Source organism: Erinaceus europaeus, chromosome 2 (genome assembly GCF_950295315.1).
Source record: "Erinaceus europaeus chromosome 2, mEriEur2.1, whole genome shotgun sequence".
NCBI lineage: Eukaryota > Metazoa > Chordata > Mammalia > Eulipotyphla > Erinaceidae > Erinaceus > Erinaceus europaeus.
Genome location: NC_080163.1, coordinates 122,078,421 through 122,098,731, shown reverse-complemented (window position 1 = coordinate 122,098,731; position 20,311 = coordinate 122,078,421). Strand labels below are relative to the sequence as shown.

The 20,311-nt window shown below is 43.1% G+C and overlaps 1 protein-coding gene across 6 annotated transcripts in view; it reads left to right on the top strand.

Moving 5' to 3' along the window:
* The window catches only part of ATP2C2 (ATPase secretory pathway Ca2+ transporting 2), a 75,295-nt gene that overhangs the window by 33,753 nt on the left and 21,231 nt on the right, over window positions 1–20,311 (top strand). For all 6 annotated transcript variants that reach the window (XM_060185092.1, XM_007528365.3, XM_060185093.1 and 3 more), the window contains 6 exons: window positions 4,615–4,650; window positions 4,756–4,817; window positions 7,550–7,658; window positions 14,186–14,335; window positions 14,430–14,498; window positions 17,434–17,509. In XM_060185092.1, the coding sequence (XP_060041075.1) occupies window positions 4,615–4,650; window positions 4,756–4,817; window positions 7,550–7,658; window positions 14,186–14,335; window positions 14,430–14,498; window positions 17,434–17,509 (502 nt within the window). The remainder of the gene's footprint in view (window positions 1–4,614; window positions 4,651–4,755; window positions 4,818–7,549; window positions 7,659–14,185; window positions 14,336–14,429; window positions 14,499–17,433; window positions 17,510–20,311) is intronic.

Genomic DNA, 20,311 nt, shown 5'->3' with positions numbered 1-20,311 from the left:
TTCCAACACTATGTTGAATAGTAATGGTGATAGTGGGCAGCCCTGTCTAGTACCTGATCTGAGGGGAAATGCTTCCAGTTTTTCACCATTGAGTATGATGTTGGCTGTAGGTTTGCTATATATAGACTCCACTATCTTCAGGAATTTTCCATCTATTCCTATTTTTTGTAGTGTTTTGATCATAAAGGGATGTTGTATTTTGTCAAAGGCTTTCTCTGCATCTATTGATATGACCATGTGGTTTTTGGTCTTGCTTTTGTTGATGTGGTGGATCACATTGATTGACTTACGTATATTAAACCAACCTTGCATGCCTGGGATAAACCCCACTTGGTCATGATGAACAATTTTTTTGATATACTGCTGTATCCGGTTGGCTAGAATTTTGTTCAATATTTTCGCATCTATGTTCATCAGAGATATTGGTCTGTAGTTTTCTTTTTTGGTTGTGTCCCTGTCTGCTTTTGGTATCAGGGTGATGTTGGCTTCATAGAAGCTGGCAGGGAGTATTCCAGTGTCTTCAATCTTCTGGAAGACTTTTAAAAGTAGAGGTTTTAGTTCTTCTTTGAAAGTTTTGTAGAATTCATTTGTAAAACCATCTGGTCCAGGACTTTTATTTTTGGGAAGATTTTTGATAACTGTTTCAATTTCATTAGCTGTGATGGGCCTGTTCATGTTATCCACTTCCTCTTTACTTAGTTTTGGAAGTTGGTAGGTATCTAGGAAATCATTCATTTCTTCCAGGTTCTCTAGCTTGGTGGCATATAGTTGTTCATAGAAGCCTCGCATGATATGTTGAATTTCTGCAGTGTCTGTTGTGATTTCTCGTCTTTCATTTACTATCCGATTTATTTGGGTCTTCTCCCTTTTTTGTTTTGTGAGTCTGGCTAAAGGTTTGTCGATTTTGTTTACTCTTTCGAAGAACCAACATTTACTTTCATTGATCTTTTGTACGGTTTTCCTATTCTCAATGTTATTTATTTCTGCCCTAACTTTAGTAATTTCTGTCCTTCTGGTTGCTTTAGGATTCCTTTGTTGTTCTTCTTCTAGGTCTTTGAGATGTGCAATCAGGCTGTTTATTTGTGCCTTTTCTTGTTTCCTAATGTGTGCTTGTATAGCTATGAACTTCCCTCTTAGGACTGCTTTAGCTGTGTCCCAAATATTTTGATAGCTTGTGTCTTCATTTTCATTGAACTCTCGAAACATTTTGATTTCTTCCTTGATTTCCTCTTTGACCCAGAAGTTGTTAAGAAGTGTACTGTTGAGCTTCCACATTTTGGCACTGTTACTAATCTTTTGTTGATTGTTAAATGTTAGTTTAATTCCACTGTGGTCTGAGAAGATGCTTGGGATGATTTCAGTGCTCTTGAATAGGCTGATGCTGTTTTTGTGGCCTAACGTATGGTCTATCCTTGAGAATGATCCATGTGGATTTGAGTAAAATGTGTATTCCAGTTTCTTGGGATGAATGACTCTGAAAATGTCCAATAGTTCTAGTTTATCTATCTCTTCATTTAGCTCCCTTATGTCTTTACTGATTTTCTGCCTGGATGATCTGTCAAGTTGAGATAGTGGGGTGTTGAAGTCTCCTACTATGATTGTGTTACTGTTAATATATTGTTGTAGCTCTTTCAGTAGAAGTTTGATGTATTTAGATGGCTTCTCATTGGGTGCATAGATATTAATAATTGTTAAGTCCTCTTGATTGACTGATCCTCTGAGCATTAAGTAGTGTCCATTCCTATCTTTTTTAATCTTATCTATTTTAAAGTCTATCATGTCAGATATGAGAATAGCTGTTCCTGCCCTTTTTTGTGGGCCATTGGCTTGAATGATAGTTTTCCATCCTTTCACTTTAAGTCTGTGTTTGTCTTGTTGAGTTAGGTGAGTTTCCTGTAGACAACATATTGTTGGGTTGTGTTTTCGGATCCATCTTCCTACTCTGTGTCTTTTAATAGGTGAATTCAGGCCGTTGACATTTATTGATATCAAAGATTGAAGATATTTTAACGCCATTCTTGTAGAGTTTTAGAGTGTTTTGATATATGTCCTATTTGTGGTGGTCTGACTGTTTATAGGAGACCTTTCAGAACTTCTTTCAGGGCAGGCTTGGTGATGGTTGCTTCCTTCAACTGTTGCTTGTCTGAGAAGGTTTTGATGCTTCCACCTAGTCTGAATGACAATCTAGCAGGATATAGTATTCTTGGCTGAAAGCCTTTCTCATTGAGCCCTCGATAGATATCTTGCCATTCTCTTCTGGCCTGTAGTGTTTGTATGGAGAAGTCTGCTGCTAATCTTATGGGTTTTCCTTTGTAGGTGACTCTTTGTTTTTCTCTTGCAGCCTTGAGGATCCTTTCTTTATCCTTATTCCTTTCCAATCTAAGTATGACATGTCTTGGTGTCTTTAGGTCTGGGTTAATTCTGTTTGGGACCCTCTGGGCTTCTTGAATCTTTATGTCTTTGGTGTTGTCTAGACTAGAGAAATTTTCAGCTATTATGGCCTGGAGAACGCTTTCTTCCTCCCCTTCTCTTTCTTCCTCTGGTAAGCCAATAATGCGTATATTGTTTCTTTTGAAGTCATCCCATAGGACTCTGTTGTTGTTTTCAGCATCTCTTAATCTCTTTTTGAGATCTCTTACTTCTTTTTTAGTTGTCTCTAATTCATCCTCAATCTTGCTAATTCTGTCTTCAGCCTCATTGATTCTATTCTCTCTTCCCTCTACTGCTTTCTGGAGTTCATCTATTTTGTTGCCCTGCTCTGATACTGTTTTAGCTTGTTCAGCTAGTTGCCTTCTTAGCTCAGCGATTTCAGCTTTCAGCTCTCTAATAACCATGAGATTATTAGAATTTTCTTCCATATTCTCATTTGTTGTTCCTGCATTTCTGATTACAATTTTTTCAAATTCTTTACTCACTCCTGTTATTATTTCCTTAGCTAATGTTTGGATGTTGAACTCGTTGTTTTGTGCTTCACCCTCTGGAGGACTTTTAGCTGGACTCTTGTCCTGGTTCGAGTCTCCATTATTTTTTCTTGTTGTTTTAACCATTTTAAATAAGTTAACAGTTTTTTCAATCCCTGAGTTGGAGTTCAGTGGTGTAAAAGCCTTTTTTTTTTCCCCTGTAGGCTATGGGAGCCTGAGGGCTTTTAAACTATCAATAGGCTTCTTAGCTTAATCACTGACTCCTGACCAAGAGATAAAGCAGGGTGTGGCAGAGATAATCCAGTGGTTATGCAAAGAGACTTTCACAGCCCCTCAGCTATGCCACCGAGGTATAGGTCTTCTGAGTTTCCCGGTTAGATCTCTGTACCCTGTTGTCCCTCCCTGTTGCTGCTCCAGATTCTGAGGGTAGTAGCAATGGAGACTCAGAGTTGCACTTGGTGAGTCTCTGGGGAGTCCTTTCCTCCCTTCAGCTGTCCCCTTGTTGGTGGAGCAGACTGAAGGTGGTGTCTCCACTGACAAACTGTCGAACTGTTAGCAGTCACTTAATCTCTCCTTAGGCCCCTCTCTCCTCTCTGTCACCAGCCACGCGTGTTTGTACTCACGGGTGATTTACTGGGTTTCTGTGGTCATTCTAGTCCTGTCTTGTTTCGGTCCGGGTGGTCTCCTTTGGTATTCCTAGTTGATCCGGGAGAGGAGAGGAGAGGAGAGGAGAGGAGAGGAGAGGAGAGGAGAGGAGAGAAAGCGATCTGCTGCTCGTAGCTCCGCCTCCGGAAGTCGAATCCTCCTCTATCTAATTCTAAGATATTATCAGTGCCCTAAGAGGATATTCCTACCTCACCTAAAATAGTCATTTCCCAGCCCCCTTCCCATCTGGAAGCCACCCCTCTGCTTTCTGTTCCCATGGATTGATTGATTGATTGATTAATTGATTGATTTTACTGAGAAAATGGTGATTTACATGGATGTAGTCACATGGGGTATAGTTCTACATCTCCCCAGGATGGACATCATCACACCTCCACCTTCCATGAATTTCCTAATCTAGATCATCTAAATGGGATCATATTACTTGTGACATTTAATAGCCAGCTCCAACTAAATACATGTTGATAGCTGTCATTCCTGCCTCTTGATATCAAATACTCTTTGACTTGCTTTTTCTAAAAGATGTATTTATCAGAGAGAGAGAGAGTCCAAAACCAAGATCATCACTTAGGGACAGAATTCTCTGCAAGTCCTGTGCTGCACTACTGTACCACATCGCCAGCCACTCGCAAGGACTCTTTTCAAGAACAAAACCAGGTTTGTTTCACACAGTGGAATTCACTACATCTACTGAAAAAGCTCAGGTCAGATCACATCTTCCATGTGTGAAACATGTCCCTAAGTGATAGAAAAATGCATCCATGCTATATAACTGGGTTGTGGGTCTATGCAGATAAACCTAAAAGGACACCCCTAAGAGTGAATGGCTAGCTGGAAGAATCTGAGTGGCTTTGGAGAGGGGGGCAATGGGATTGATCTTTTCTTGAAATTTCTGCACAGTGCACACACTTTACAGGAAGAAGGAAAGTGTATTTTGGAAAGCTCATGCCACCCACCCATCCCTGAAGGGCTGGCTCATAACTTGGCATTGGAAAGTGAACGCCCTCCCCTCTGTTTTTCTCCCTAGGCTGTGCTCATTGTAGTCACTGTGGCCTTCATCCAGGTGTGTATTTACTTCCCAAAGTTCCATTCGGGGTAGCTGGGGCATGACGGCCTCTCTGTGGGGTTCCCACCCTTAAATAACACATCTGATGTGCTTCCCTGGCAGGAGTATAGGTCAGAGAAGTCTCTGGAAGAACTGACCAAGTTGGTCCCCCCAGAATGCAACTGGTAAGTTGAATTCCTGCTGGGACTTTGTGTTCAGAGGAGCCAGTGGAGTGGGGGAGTTTGGATTGCACATATCTAGGAGAACCATGTCCTTTTTTAATTGATTTAACATGGGTTTACAAAATTATGAGATATTAGCAGTATAGTATATCTTCATACCTTTATACATATATGTTACTCACCACACTGACCACTGGAGTTCCAGAGCCCTTACACCAGAGACCCCTCTACCTATCCCCCATCCTCTCCAACAACAGTTTTCACAGAGTTGAAGAGTCAGTTTGGTGATGGTGGTGGTGGTGATGATGATGATGGTTGCAAGTTTTAGCTATTTGCACTGCACATGTGAGTGAAATTATCTGGTAGTTGTTTTTCACTTTGCCTCATTTCATTAAGGTAACCACCTTGACTGCTTCCGGTGTTGTCCCAGAGCACACCAGGGGCGCTGCCTCTGGGGTAGGAAGCAGCAGACACAGCAACAGGGGCATGCTGGTTCTTTCTTCCTTCCTTCTTCCTCTCTCTCTCTTTGCTTTTTTAATAATTTTATTGGAGGGAGTTCATGGTTTACAGTACCATTGTTGACACGTGGGAACAGTTTCTCATCTCGCTCTGACAGGTGTCTGCAAAACACTCTCGCCTCTAACTCAGGTCCTTTTCCATTATCATGCACCAGGACCTCAGAAAAGTCCCCATCACCACCAACAACTGGTCTTTCCTTGACTTATTTCTCAGGACACCATGAGTACAGAGTTCATTCTGTTTGTATAAAGGAACTGGTTTCAGAAGAGGCCCAAATCTCTCTTGCTCTGACCAGCACACATCGGTTCAGGGTTGTGTGTCTGTCCCAATCATGCTTCTTGGAGACAGTAACTGAAAGTTCCCATGAAGCAGGGTGCTTGAGAAGGACCTAAACACAGGAGAGCTCTGTTTTATGAAGGATAATTCTGAGAAAATCTTGCCATGTGTTTGGTATATATGGTACAAATGAGCCACAGGCTTGGGTACAGAAAGATCCAGTATTCAGGACTTAGTATTGGTGCACCTGGTAGAGTTCACACATGACCATGCACAAGGGCCCAGGTTAAAGCCCCCCAATCTCCACCTTCAGGGGGGAATCTTCACAAGTGATGAAGCAGTGCTACAGATGTCTCTCTTTCTATCTCCCCCTCCCCTCTCAATTTCTGTCTCTATCAATAAATAAAAAAAGGAGGGATGATGGTCACTGGGAGCAGTGGATTCACATGCAGGCACCAAACTCCAGAACTAACCCTGGTGGCAATTAAAAGAAAGATAGGACAGAAGGAAGGCAAGCAGGGTGACCTGCTTAGAAAGTCTCACTTCTCAAGTCATCAGGAAACTCTGTGTGTGTGTGTGTGTGTGTGTGTGTGTGTGTGTGTGTGTGTGTGTGTGTGTGTAATATGGTAAAAAATAATAATAAATAACAAAATAGAGACGAAAATAGCGGGGCCGGATGATGGCACACCTGGTTGAGTCCACATGTTACAGTGCCCAAGGACCCAGGTTCAAGTCCCTGGTCTCCACTTGCAGGGGGAAGGCTTCATGAGTGGTGAAGCAGGGCTTCAGGTGTGTCTCTCTGTCTCTATCCCTCTCTATAAATGAATAAAGATAATAAATTTTAAAAAATTTTAAAAATTTAAAAAAATTTTAAAAACTAGGGCCCTACAGAAGCACTCGAAAGGTACTGACCATTCAAGGAGAATTTCCAAGGCAGAGAAAATTACTGGGTTTGATAATCAGATGAACAAAACTGTGTGGTATTATCATATGAGCCAACAGAAGCATAAATGATTTATGTGGTTTGATGGTCAGACCTCAAGTTTAAATATCAAGCTTTGGCCTTTCAGGTGAATAGGATGCATTATTAATATCCCTGGAAGTCGCAGCTAAATGACATTTTTATTTTCAAGAACTGTGGTAGTGGGCAGCCTGTTGGAACAAAAAGAGCACAGGAAAGAGAAGGCCAGCTCTACATCTCCAGGACCTGCTGAGACCTGTCATGAAATAGTTATTGAGTGCCTACTGCTGGGGGTGAAGCAAGGCTCAAGAAGAGGCATTAGCATGGCCTGTCAGTCTCCCCTACAGTCAAAACACTGGAAGGTGTGGAGATATAATTTTTGTGTATGAAGAGGTGTCAGCCTTCCATGTTGGGATGGATTGGAGATGGTCAGAGATGAAGCTGTGGCAACATCTAAATGAGGGGTGACTGGTGATGGGATTCTGCCAAAGCCTATGCCCAGAAGCAGTTCACTAAGGACAGACAGCCTTGAAGAGTAGCCTTGGCCCTATGGGAAAGAGGTACTGACTTCTGTGTACTGGAGACCTAGCTCCCAGATCTGGTGAGACTCTCCGCACCTGAATGGTATCTCCTCTAAGGACAGAAGCAACCAGCTACCAGAGGGATTTTTGAGTCACTAACTCAGACTTGCAGAAGTTTCCAGAAGCCACACAGCTTATCCTGGTTTCCAGGCAGGGTAGACAGTAGTCACACCAATTACCAATTGAGACCCAGGGTTTCCTAGCACCCACTCCCCCCAAAAGTACTTTATGATGCACAAATTAAAAAATAAAGAAATAAATAAAGCCATAAAGGGACCAAGGTTTACATCCAAGTGGAAGATAGACTGTGCTTATATGATCTTAGCTCAATTTATCAAAGTGCATAAAAATGGGAAGTGAATTTGGATGTTTCTGATTTCTTGTCATTTCGAATGCAGCATAAGGGAAGGAAAACTCCAGCATCTGCTTGCTCGAGACCTGGTCCCCGGAGACATTGTGTCCCTCGAGATTGGAGACCGAATCCCTGCAGACATCCGTCTCACCGAGGTCAGCATCCCAACCACTTCACACACATCCCCAGCAGGTTTCCCTCACACACACACACTCTCTCTCTCTCTCCCTCTCTCTCTCTCTCCTTCTCTCTCTCTCTCTCTCTCTCTCTCTCACACACACACACACACACACACACACCCCAAGAATTTAGCAAACACTAATTTTGTTTTGCTTCCAAAGCTTCTCTTGGGCTTCATGCTTACATTATTCCACTGCTGCCAGAGGACTCTCTTCCCAGAGGGTAAGAGATAGGGAGAGAGAAAGAGCACCACAGCTCTACTCCACTGCTCATGAAGCTTCCCCTTTGCATGGTTCTCCTCTGTGGTGGCCAGGAATGTGAACCCAGGTCCTCGAATATGGTCATGTGTGCTCTACCAGGTGAGCTATTTCCTGACCTCCCAGTAGGCATGCTAATTTTAAGTACAAAGTCTCATGACTTGTCTTTCATAAGTGCTTTACTCCCATTTTAAGTGCAAACCTGAGAAATTGTGGAGGCGCAATTTTCTAGTTAGGGAAGGCTGCAGGAACAAAGTCAGCCCAGGGATGAGACTAAAGTTGCTTCTAGAAACAGTCACACAGATGTCAGGAAGAAGTGCTCTCAGACAGCTTCACAACTGGCAGGGAAAGAGAACCAAGGTGTAAGTTACATATAACACAGGCTGTTACAGGAGCATACTGTGCAATAAGTTCTGTGCCCAACTTCTTGTGGGGCTCGGGATGCCAGAGCTTCAGAGAACAGTATCTGAGACTCTTAGGTAATCTTCACCTGAAGGAAGTGATTAAATCAAGTTCAGAGGATTCTGTTGAGGGGGCTAACCTCTTTCATGGTTCCTTCCAAGAATGCTTAAGGATTTAATGATAAGGAATTGGAGCTAGTTTATTCACAGAAGTTGTAGAATCTTGTCCTGCAAGCATACTGTCTTGCAGTGGGGCCTGAGAAGAGTGAAGATGGTTAAAGAGGCTGGGAGCCAACCCCCAACAGCTGTTTAGAATATTCCCAGCCAGGCTTAGAAGTAGAGGCAGTACCAGAGGGTTTTCTTGCCTGCTCACACTCAGGAACTCCAGACCCTCTAGCCCAGTTCACACAGCTTGAAGCAGGCCAGGGACTGGATGGGCCAAAGCTACTGCTGGTGCCCTGCCTGTGTCATTCTGGACTCCCCACTGGATGCTCCCCCCTCTATCTGCAACCAGATCTGGCTTCAGTTTCAGGATGAAGGACTGAACTGTCCTGAATTTCAGGACAGGGCCCACTATCCAGGGACCAAGCTGGAGAAGCCAGTCTGACACAGACTGTCTCCATCAAGAGTCAAGCTTCATCCTCCTCTCTGTGTGGAGACCTCCCAGAAACAAGGTGGGGTCCAGATGTTGGCTGGCTAATGAAGTGGACAGGAGTTCACTCCAGGGACAACAGGGGCAGTACAGTGAGGTGGTTAGTACTGTGGGGCTGGGGGCATGAGTTGGAGGGCTCTTACTGGCTTGGTGTGTAACCAGTATCAAGTACTTCACCTGTCTCTGCCTCCCTTGCTTCCCTGGGGTTGGTCTGAGTGCCCACAGGGTACTCTCAATGGTTATATGACTTTGTGTGCTCAGAACAGTAAGTTCAAACTCCCTGGCCCAGGATTTAGGTAGTGGTGCGCCTGGTTGAACACACATATTACAGTGCACAAGGACTCTGGTTCAAGCCCCTGGTCTCCACCTGCAGGGTGAAAGCTTCATGAGTGATGCAGTAGGGCTGCAAGTGTCTTTGTCTCTCCCTCTCTATCTCCCCCGTCTTAATTTTTCTATCTCTATCTAAAATAAATAAAAGAAAAATAAATAAATCCCCTGACAGCAGACTTAGTGGAAGGGATCTGCTTCTCTGAACCTCTGTTTTCTCACCTATGGAAGAGAATGTTATTTCCACTTCCCTGTATTCCTGTGGAGATGAAATAAGCCCCCATAACATGAAATAAGGCCCCATAACATGCTTAAATGTCTCAGCCAGTATTATCAACTGGTTCTATCGACTGTCATTCTGCTCTCTACAGTAGTTCTTTGAAACAGTGTGTTCAAACCTCCCCCCACCAAAAATATAATTCCCTTTGTTTCTTCAATTGTTTCTATGAAATCAAAAATATCTGGTTCCTGACACCATGAAGAGGCTACACACACATACACACACACACACACACACACACACACACACACACACACACATACACACATACACACACAACTACCAGCCATAAACACTTTACAGATTTCCTCTTTTGGTGTTTTGCAATCAATGGCTTTGTTTATTCACAGTGGGGTATTTTATAAATTACTAAGATCTGAGACTCTGCAATACTCTGTATACATTTAAGAGCTGATGAGGCAGAAACCAGCAGGTTCCAGAAAAATGCTTAAAAGAAATAAAAAATAGCAGCCCTTCCTACATACTACATTGGGATCCCAAAACACTATATTCTCTCTCCATAGTTAACTTAAGTAAAATAAAATAAGGCCAGTCCCAAGGTCAAAGGCTGCCTTGAGATAGCCAGATGGCAGGGACCACCAAACTTTCCTTTTCTAACCATTACTGAATGAAAAGGGTGTTGAGTAGAGCTGTCAGCACTGGAGCATTCCCTGTCTGGGCGTGGGCAGCACACAGGAGAAATCTTTGTGTGCCTGTGACCAGGAAGTACCAGCCAGCTTAGGGCACACTTCTTTGTGCAGGTTCTGAGCCCAGGTTATTTCCTGTTTTGTTTTGTTATTTTAATTTTTATTGGGCAATTAGTGGTTTACAGCCAACAGTAAAATAAAATACAATAGTTTGTACATGTGTAACATTTCTCAGTTTTCCACATAACAATCAAACTCCACTAGGTCCTCTTTTGTCTTCCAGGACCTGAACCCTCCCCCCCATTTCCAGGCCTTTTTTTTGCACTTTTTAAATTTTTATTTATAAAAACAAAACACTGATAAAACCATAGGATAAGAGGGGTACAACTCCACATAATTCACCACCAGATCTCTGTATCCCATCCCCTTCCCTGATAGCTTTCCTATTCTTTATCCCTCTGGGAATATGGACCCAAGGTCATTGTGGGATGTAGAAGGTGGAAGGTCTGGCTTCTGTAATTGCTTCCCCAGTGAACATGGGCATTGACAGGTTTATCCATACTCCCAGTCTGCCTCTCTCTTTCCCTAGTGGGGAAGGGCTCTGGGGAAGCGGAGCTCCAGGACACATTGGTGGGATTGCCTGTCCGGGGAAGTCTGGTTGGCATCATGGTAGCATCTGGAAGCTGGTGACTGAAAAAGAGTTGATACAAAATAGAACAAATTGTTGACTAATCATGAACCTAAAGGCTGGAATAGTACAGATGAAGAGTTGGGGGGGGTCTCCAACTTTATCTTGTTCTTCACCTTCCTCTTTATCCCTTGCCTGACATGGAGGTTACCAGGAACCACACACATGCACGCGAACATACATACATGTCCCATGCACGCACATACTTGCACATGCACACATGTATGTGACTACCTGGTCTAGACACTCTCCTTAGTCTCTGCCTCCCTTTATTCTTCCCATATGGTGAGAACTAATGTGAAGGTGTGAAAAGCACTGCTGTGTCAGTCGCTGGACATAAACAAACTCATCTGGTCTCTCAACAACCTAAAGAAACTCATTTTTCTCATTTTAAGACAAGGGCACAGAAACCTGGAGAGGCCAGGCAGCCGACCTGAGGTCGCACAGCTATACACGAGACAGGGGCTTTGAACCTGTGCATTTGTACCTCCAGACATCAGAGCCACCTCCTCTACTACAGACTCTTTCCTGTGACAAACTGCTCTAATTGTTTTAGGCTCTGTTTCTCCCTAGGCTTCTGAGGTATGTCTATTTCCTACAGCTGCTATAACAAATTGCTACAAACTTGGGGCTTACAACAACTCAGATATATTCCCCAACAAGTCAGAACCTCAAAATCAGTTTCACCTAAAAAAAAAAAAATCAGTTTGACTGTGTCAAAATCAAGGTCTTCTCAGGGCCACACTCCTTACAGAGACTCCCTGAGGAGAGTCTTGCTGGCTTCTTCTGGTTTCTAAAGCTCCCATATTCTTTTTTTTTTTAATTTCTTTATTGGGGAATTAGTGTTTTACATTTGACAGTAAATACAATAGTTTTCACATGCATAACATTTCCCAGTTTTCCATATAACAATACAACCCCCACTAGGTCCTCTGTCATCCTTCTTGGACCTGTATTCTCCACCACCACCACCACCACCACCACCACCACCACCACCACCACCACCACCTGCCCCAGAGTCTTTTACTTTGGTGTAATATGCCAATTCCAGTTCAGGTTCTACTTGTGATTTTTCTTCTGATCTTGTTTTTCAACTTCTGATAAGGCTCCCATATTCTTTAGCTGGTAGCCCTAAATCATTCCAACTGCTGATTCTGTAATCCCATTTCTCTGGCCCTCAGACAAATCTCTAATCTCTGATCCTCATCCTATAAGGACAGTGATCATTTTTAGGACCCACCTGAGAGCCTGTAACTTCTCAAGGATCTGAATTAAATCACACCTGCAAAATCCCTTTGCCATGTCAGGTAACATACTCCCCAGTTGTAAGGATTTGAACATTGACATCTTGGGAGGAAAAAGGGTTGTTCTTCAGTCCACATTCCAGGTCCTCCTCTGAGCCTTTCACCTCCCTTAGAAACACTGCCAGCCTGCCCACATTATCACTCATTTATTCAGCTAATTTGTTGGGCATCTTCTTTGTGCTTGAACTATTCTGGTTGCTGAAGATACAATGGAACATACACACCCAGTTGTCCCTGTGCTTCATGTTTACAGTACAAAGTAATATGCACCATACCAACTCATGGCAGGTTCACTGACCACTAGGAGAGTTTAGGGGAATTCTGGATTTCTCCAACAGAAAAAGACTTGCCTAATATGGTGCAGTCACTGAGGGCTTCCTGGAGGCAGGTTTGTTTGTTTTTTTTTTTACCTAACCTGGAGTGGAAATGCAGTAAGAACATTCAAGTTGTCTTGTGTACATGTAAAGACTGAAAAAAAATACAGAGGAGAGTTAAGGCTTATGTCTTGGTTCATAAGGGGGGTGGGTATTGGCTCAGCCTTGACCTGTTATTGGGTTATCAGAAAAGTCATGATACATTTTTTTAAATAATTTATTTCTTTATTGGGGAATTAATGCTTTACATTCAACAGTAAATACAATAGTTTGAACATGCATAACATTCCCCAGATTCCCATTTAACAATCCAACCCCCACTATTTCATTTATCATTTTTCATGGACCTGTATTCTCCCCACCCACCCACCCACCCACCCCGTGTCTTTTACTCTGGTGTAATACTCCAATTCCATTTCAGGTTCGACTTGTGTTTTCTTTTCTGGTCTTGTTTTTCAACTTCGGCCTGAGAGTGAGATCATCCCATATTCATCCTTCTGTTTCTGACTTATTTCACTCAACATGATTTTTTCAAGGTTCTTCCAAGATCGGCTGAAAACAGTGAAGTCACCATTTTTTACAGCTGAGTAGTCATGATACATTTTTGCACAGAAAAATACATCATGAATTTTCCAGAGAACCTATATTTTTTTACCAATACCAAATTCCAAATTGATCTTAATTAAATGTAATCAGGGTCAAATATGCCTATATTTAAAAATATTCTGTTAAGAGTCATCTGTAAACCTTAATGCCCTGCTTCTATATATCCGTTTAGTCCAGTTGTTTCCAACTCTCTCATCCTTTCTGTCTGGATCTTCTATCCATGCCCACTGCTGTGTCCTCAACTGTGTCTCATTTGGGCTGTATTTCTCTGACTGTAGGTCTCCACTCCTAGTGCAACGTGTGTGTTCAGCCAGGTGCACCACCGCCTGGCCTCCTTCTGCTCACAGTGCAACTCGCCTGCCTTTCCCAATACCTGACATTGTGTTGTATTTCTTACCTCTGCCCACTTCCTTCTCTGTTCAAGTCAGAGAGGCTCATTATTTACAAAGCAATATGCAGCTTACTTAACCAACACCCAATGCAGGGGTCTGGCCACACCTTCCATAAAGGTTTCACTTCCACTAAGCTGCTCCCCACACATGTTCCAGGTGAACCAGACCTGCCCATATCCATTCTTGGTTATGTCCATCTTTCCTTCAGCATGTCCTGGGGACAGTGGCAGCTCTGTGCACTACTGTGACTTCAGCACCTGGGAAAGCACCTGCCTCTGCCCCCTCCAGGGACCTCCACCCCAAAGGGGGATTGAATCTTGTGTTCATTCATCCTCCTGCAGGTCCCTCATTTCATCTGGTGCCAACCACACCCCATCCTGTGGCTCAGACCCAAACCTGCTACAGAGAGAGATCATATTAGAACATAGATTGTTCCTGTTGCTTTGACTAAGTCATTAGAGATATCTGCTTCTCTGTGTTGACTGACTTGCATGGTAATGTTACTTACATGTAAACTTAGTAGGGCACAGGTTTCAAAAGCTTCAAACTCATCCTGTCTCCTTGCTCCCCTCAGGTAACAGACCTCCTGGTGGATGAGTCCAGTTTCACAGGGGAAGCAGAGCCCTGTAGTAAGACGGATGCCCCACTGGTGGGCAGTGGTGACCTCACCACCCTGAGCAACATTGTCTTCATGGGGACCCTGGTGCAGTATGGGAAGGGGCAGGTGAGCTGTGCCCAGGTGCCATGACTCCCACCCCCAGAGAGCTCCAATTTATCTCTCACACATCTCTCTATCTCTTTCTCTCTCTCTGGCACAGGGAGTTGTGATTGGAACAGGGGAAAGATCTCAATTCGGGGAGGTGTTTAAGATGATGCAGGCTGAAGAGGTAAGTATCAGGAGTGGGCTGGTTTGTTTTTCTTGTCTGTTGGGGTTCAAAATGATTCCATGCTAGTGATATTAGTCCTGCCACATCCTAAGTGTGAGGATCATGTATTGAATGAGAGCACTTATATTCATTTTTCATTTAAAACAAACAACAACAAAAGAAAAACCTCTGTTGAGGTGCCAGCACCCTATTCATGCTTGATTCCATGGCTTCTGGTCATTTTTTTTTCTCATTCTTTTACTACAAAGTGAGACAGAGTGAGGTTCCTCTGCACTGCTTCACCATTTGTGGCGCTTTCTCCAGTACTGTGGTCCCAAGGCCTGAACCTGGGGCGGGAATAGTGGAGAGGTCCAAGTAGTGGGCTGAGGGTATTCGGGAAATCTCTGGGTTTTATAAGTGAACAAGGCCATTCACTTAGAACTACCTGTACCTGTGGGTTATCTAAATGGAAGAATTAACTCATTCTGAGAATCTCAAAACAGGCTGGCAAGATAAACCCAGCTGTGTACCCTGGAACCCCACCTCCCCAGAGCCCTGCCCTTCTAGGGAAACATAGAAACAGGATGGGAGTATGGATTGACCTGCCAACACCCATGTCAAGTGAAGAAGCAATTACAGAAGCCAGACCTCCCATCTTCTGTGCCCCATAATGATCCTGGGTCCTTGTTCCCCAAGAGATAAAGAACAAGAAAGTGTCCAATAGAAGAGATGGTATACAGAATTCTGGTGATGGGAATTGTATGGAATTATACCCCTCTCATCCAATGGACTTGTTGACCAAATATTTTTATGGGGTGCAGGAGGTGGAAGGTCTGGCTATATATATATTCCCAAAATTCTTTTTTTTAAAGTTTTATTTATTTAGCAAGAGAGAGAGAAAGAGAGAGAGAGATACAGAGGGAAGGATAATACAGAGCACTGCTTAGCTCTGGCTTATGATGGTGCCTGGGATTGAACCAGGGACTTTAGAGTCTGTTTGCATAACCACTGTGCTATCTACCCCCACCTTATCCCTCAACTTCTTTACTCAGTTTTCTGTCTAAAGTCATTTAGGTTGATTCTGTGTTTTGACTAGTGTGAATACAGTTTCTATGAACATAAGAGTGCAGGTATTCTTTTGAATCTGTGTTTTTGTGTCCTTTGGATAAATGCCTAGGTGTGGTATTGAATGGCTTTCCCATTTTATTTTTTTAAGGCAACTCCACACTGTTTGCCATAAAGGCCATTTGAATTTACATCCCCATCAACCATACACCAGAGTTCCTTTTTTTTCTCCAAACCCTTATGAACATTATTTGATTTTAAGTATTGTATTTATTATTAACAGCGGGGAGAGAGAGAGAGGCTATCAGTCTACTTCATGTAATTCCAAGAACTGAACTGGGGCCCTCATGTTTGGACGTGCAGTGCTCTAGCCACTACACTGTTTTCCAGACCACTTATTTTTTATTATACAACACTAGAACTTTTGCCAAACTATAATTTGCAGAAAAAAAAAGGTACAGATTTTTTTCCTTAAGTATAGAGGGCAGTGAATTTCTAGCATGTGTTCCTATATGATTATCACTTATCTTGAAAATACAGAAAAAGAGGGAGTCGGGCGGTAGCGCAGTGGGTAAAGTGCACATGGCGTGAAGCACAAAGACTGGTGAGGATCCCAAGCCCCCCGCTCCCCACCTGCTGGGGAGTCACTTCACAATTGGTGAAGCAAGTGTGCAGGTGTCTATGTCTTCCCTTCCTCTCTCCATTTCTTTTTTTTTTTTTTTTAATTTTTTATTTAAGAAAGGATTAGTGAACAAAAGCATAAGGTAGGGGGGGTACAACTCCACACAATTCCCAACACCCAATCCCCATAACCCACCCCCTCCCCTGATAGCTTTCCCATTCTCTATCCCTCTGGGAGCATGGACCCAGGGTCGTTGAGGGATGCAGAAGGTAGAAGGTCTGGCTTCTGTAATTGCTTCCCCGCTGAACATGGGCGTTGACTGGTCGGTCCATACCCCCAGTCTGCCTCTCTCTTTCCCTAGTAGGGTGTGACTCTGGGGAAGCTGAGCTCCAGGACATATTGGTGGGGTCTTCAATCCAGGGAAGCCTAGCCAGCATCCTGGTGGCATCTGGAACCTGGTGATTGAAAAGAGAGTTAACATATGAAGCCAAACAATTTGTTGAGCAATCATGGATCCCAAGCTTGGAATAGTGGAGAGGAAGTGTTAGGGAGGTACTCACTGCAAACTCTAGTGTAGTCCTGCTTTCAGGTATATATTTTGCAGTAGTTTATGGATACGTGTGCACATAAGCTCTCTCTCACAGAAACTGGTGTATATCTAGGTTATGGGACTTTGTTAGAAAGTGAACTACCTGAGATGAAATTAGAGTGTACTATTAAAGGAAAGGTCTCACCCGAGTAATGAAGCTGAAGGGTTGTCATTCCACACGTGAAGTCTCTGGATACATTCTGAGGTGAAGCATGTTGAGGTAGCAATCGTTGCTTTGGTTAGGTTGTGATCGGCAGATGCAATGTTATTTGGTTTGGATTGGGAGATGCATACGGGAAAGTGGGCCCTATCCAAGGGTTCCAGGACTGGGGGAAGTAGGGGCTCTATAGTGAAGATGTGAGGTTCCTGCTGTCTTAGGGTTCAAAAAGACAATCAATAGTTAATATTATCATCACATTATTTGTTAATTGGGTTAACTTTGAAAAGTCCCTTTGTTATGGTTTGCTGGACAGTACCCAGTATCTTGTATATAGCTGTGCTACTCTCTCCATTTCTATGTCCTATCCAACAATAACTACAACAATAAAACAACAAGGGCAACAAAAGGAAATAAATAAAAATAATTTTAAAAATTTAAATTAAAAAAAATAAAATACAGAAAAAGAAAAACACACAAAAACTGGGAGTACTACCTCTAACTATTGTCCTCATCCTTCCAGACACCTAAGACACCTTTGCAGAAAAGCATGGACAAGCTAGGGAAGCAGCTGACACTCTTCTCGTTTGGCATCATTGGTGAGTGAGACCATTGCTGCACCGGATGCTGGGCAGCTACTGACCACTTTTATCTGGCTGCTCAGCTAGGTGAGGACTCTCCTCCCTGACCACCCCTTCACAACATCCCTGCTTCTGTCTTTCCAAATAAATCCAAATTGTGGCTTTGGACTTGCTGGTCAAAGTTCTTGAAAATACTAGGGCTGGAGTCTGGAAGCAGCTCTCTGGCTTCTTTCCTTGGCCCTGTCCTGCTCTGTCCTGGAGCAGTGATGGAAAGTCATTGGCTCTTTACCTGACATATCTGATCACAACCCAGAGAGCTTCTTGTGAGAGGACTTTGAGGCCATGCTCAGGTGTGGTAGCCAGGAGAACTGTGACATATTAGTGATGATGGTCATACACAAAGACAGAGGAGACAAGACACCTCCATCCTTGCCATTATTGGGGTTTCAGAGTAAACAGGCATCTTTAGCAACCAAGAGCACCCTCCTGGCCTTGGCTGCCCTGAGCTTCATCTGCTTTCTAGAGCAAGAGCTAGAAACATGACTCTTAAGTCAGATTGGGATGCCAATCTGTTTTGATGTGATCCAAAGGCAAATATATACATGTTTATATATACGTATACATATAAATATGTACATATTTATATACATATATATATTTGCCACTAGCTTTTCTGGGGCTTTGTACCTACACAGTTCCACTGCTCCTGGAAGAAACTATGTTTTCCTGCCATATAGCAGGTGAGAGACAGAGAGGGAAGGAGGAGAGATACCACAACACTTCTTTACCACTCATGAAGCTCCCCATTTGCATAGTGCTCCCATGAAGTTTCTGGAGGGGCTCAAACCCAGTTCCTTGCACATGATAAAGCATGCACTCTACTGGATGAACCATCTTCTGACCCCAACAAAGACTATAGGGGAGGGAGAGAGAGTGAGAGAGAGAGAGAGAGAGAGAGAGGACTTCCTTTAATGTAGTGGGAGCCATACTTGAACCTGGGTCATGCATGCCAAAGCACCATTACTATCCTATCAGCCTAGGAATATTTTTTATATTTGTAAGTAACTGGGTAAAATAAACTAAGACAGGAAAAGTGTACGAAATTTCAATGTCTATGTTATGGGCATGGCCACACCCCTTCTACAATACGTGGGGCAGCTTGCTCCCTATAGTGGCCCACTGGAGTTGTCATAGGAAACTGTTTACTGTATGCCTATTTGAGAAAAGGTTTTACAATCTACTCTGAGCTCTTGGTCTCTGGGTGGCAATACTGTGATAATTAGTGCTAATCATTCTACCTCATGTCCCTGAGATCAAATATCAAATAAATGTGCTTCAGGGCAGATCAGTCTTAGAAGCAGTATTGGCAGTTCTTTCTACAAGATGCAATTTGTTTTAATAAAGTTCTTAGTCAGAGGTCCTGCTAAGCAGATGCCTTGCCTAAACCATTGACCTCATGGTACATTAGAACTTAATTGAGTTTCCATGTCTGGTTCAAGGTCTATGATACCACTCAGCCTTTTTTATTTTTAGATTTTTTTTTTTTAGCTTTGTGAGCAGACCCCCCACTCAGTTCTCAGCTCTGGCTAGGTGGTTCCAGGGATTAAACTTAGCTCCTCTCACATTCAAGTCCTGATTGCTGTCACTGCACTATTTCCCTAGCCCCTTTTTATTTCCATTCATTTATTTACTTACTTATTTTTGCCTCCAGAGTTATCATTGTGGCTCTATGCCTGAGTAATTCCTCCACCCCAGTAGACTCCTTTTTTAAAATATTCTTTTTTAAAATTTTTTTCTTTTCTTTTTTTTTACTTATTTATAAAATGGAAGTATTGATAAGACCATAGGATAAGAGGGGTATAATTCCATATAATTCCCACCACCAGAATTCCGTATCCAATCTCCTCTCTTGAAAGTTTTCCTATTCTTTGTCCCTCTGGGAGTATGGACCCAGGATCGTTATGGGGTACAGAAGGTGGGAGGTCTGGCTTCTGTAATTGCTTCCCCACTGAACATGGACATTGTCGATCCATACTCCCAGGCTGTCTCTCTCTTTCCCTAGTGGGGTAGGGATCTGGGAAGGTAGGGCTTCAGGACATCTTGGTGGGGTCATCTGCCCAGGGAAATCAGATTGGCATCATGATGGCATCTGAAACCTGGTGGCTGAAAAAGAGTTTAGATATAAGGCAGAATAAATACTATTTTTAGAATTTTTTAAAATTTTATTTATTTATTACTGGATAGAGACAGAGAAATTGAGAGGGGAGGGGGAAGTAGGACGAGAGGCAGAGAGACACCTGCAGACCTACTTCACCACTTGTGAAGTGTCCCCCCTGCAGGTGGGGAACCAGGGGCTGGACTCTGGATCCTTGCACAAGTCCTAGGACTTTGTACTATGTGCACTTAACTTGGTGCACCGCCACCCCCCCCTTTTTAAATATTTTATTATTTATTTACTTATCTATTTATTTGGTAGAGACAGAGAAGTTGAGAGGGGAAGGAGAGAGGGAAAAAGACAGAGAGATACCCCCAGCTCTGTTTCACCACTCGTGAAGTTTTCCCCCTGCAGGTGGGAACTAGGGCCTTGAACCCAAGTCCCTGTTCACTGTAATGTGTGTGTTTAACTAGGTGCACCACCACCTGGCCCCTGGACTTACTTATTTATTTATTTTTAGAACGAAAAAAGTCCAGTGGCTTGAGACTAATGACCCTGCTTGTACCTTGAGTTTATATGGTTGGCCTCTAGAAATATGCACAAGGAAATTTCTGTAAAATTCAAGTCTCAAAAGAAAAAGAAAAAAAAACTCCAGAGAATCATAG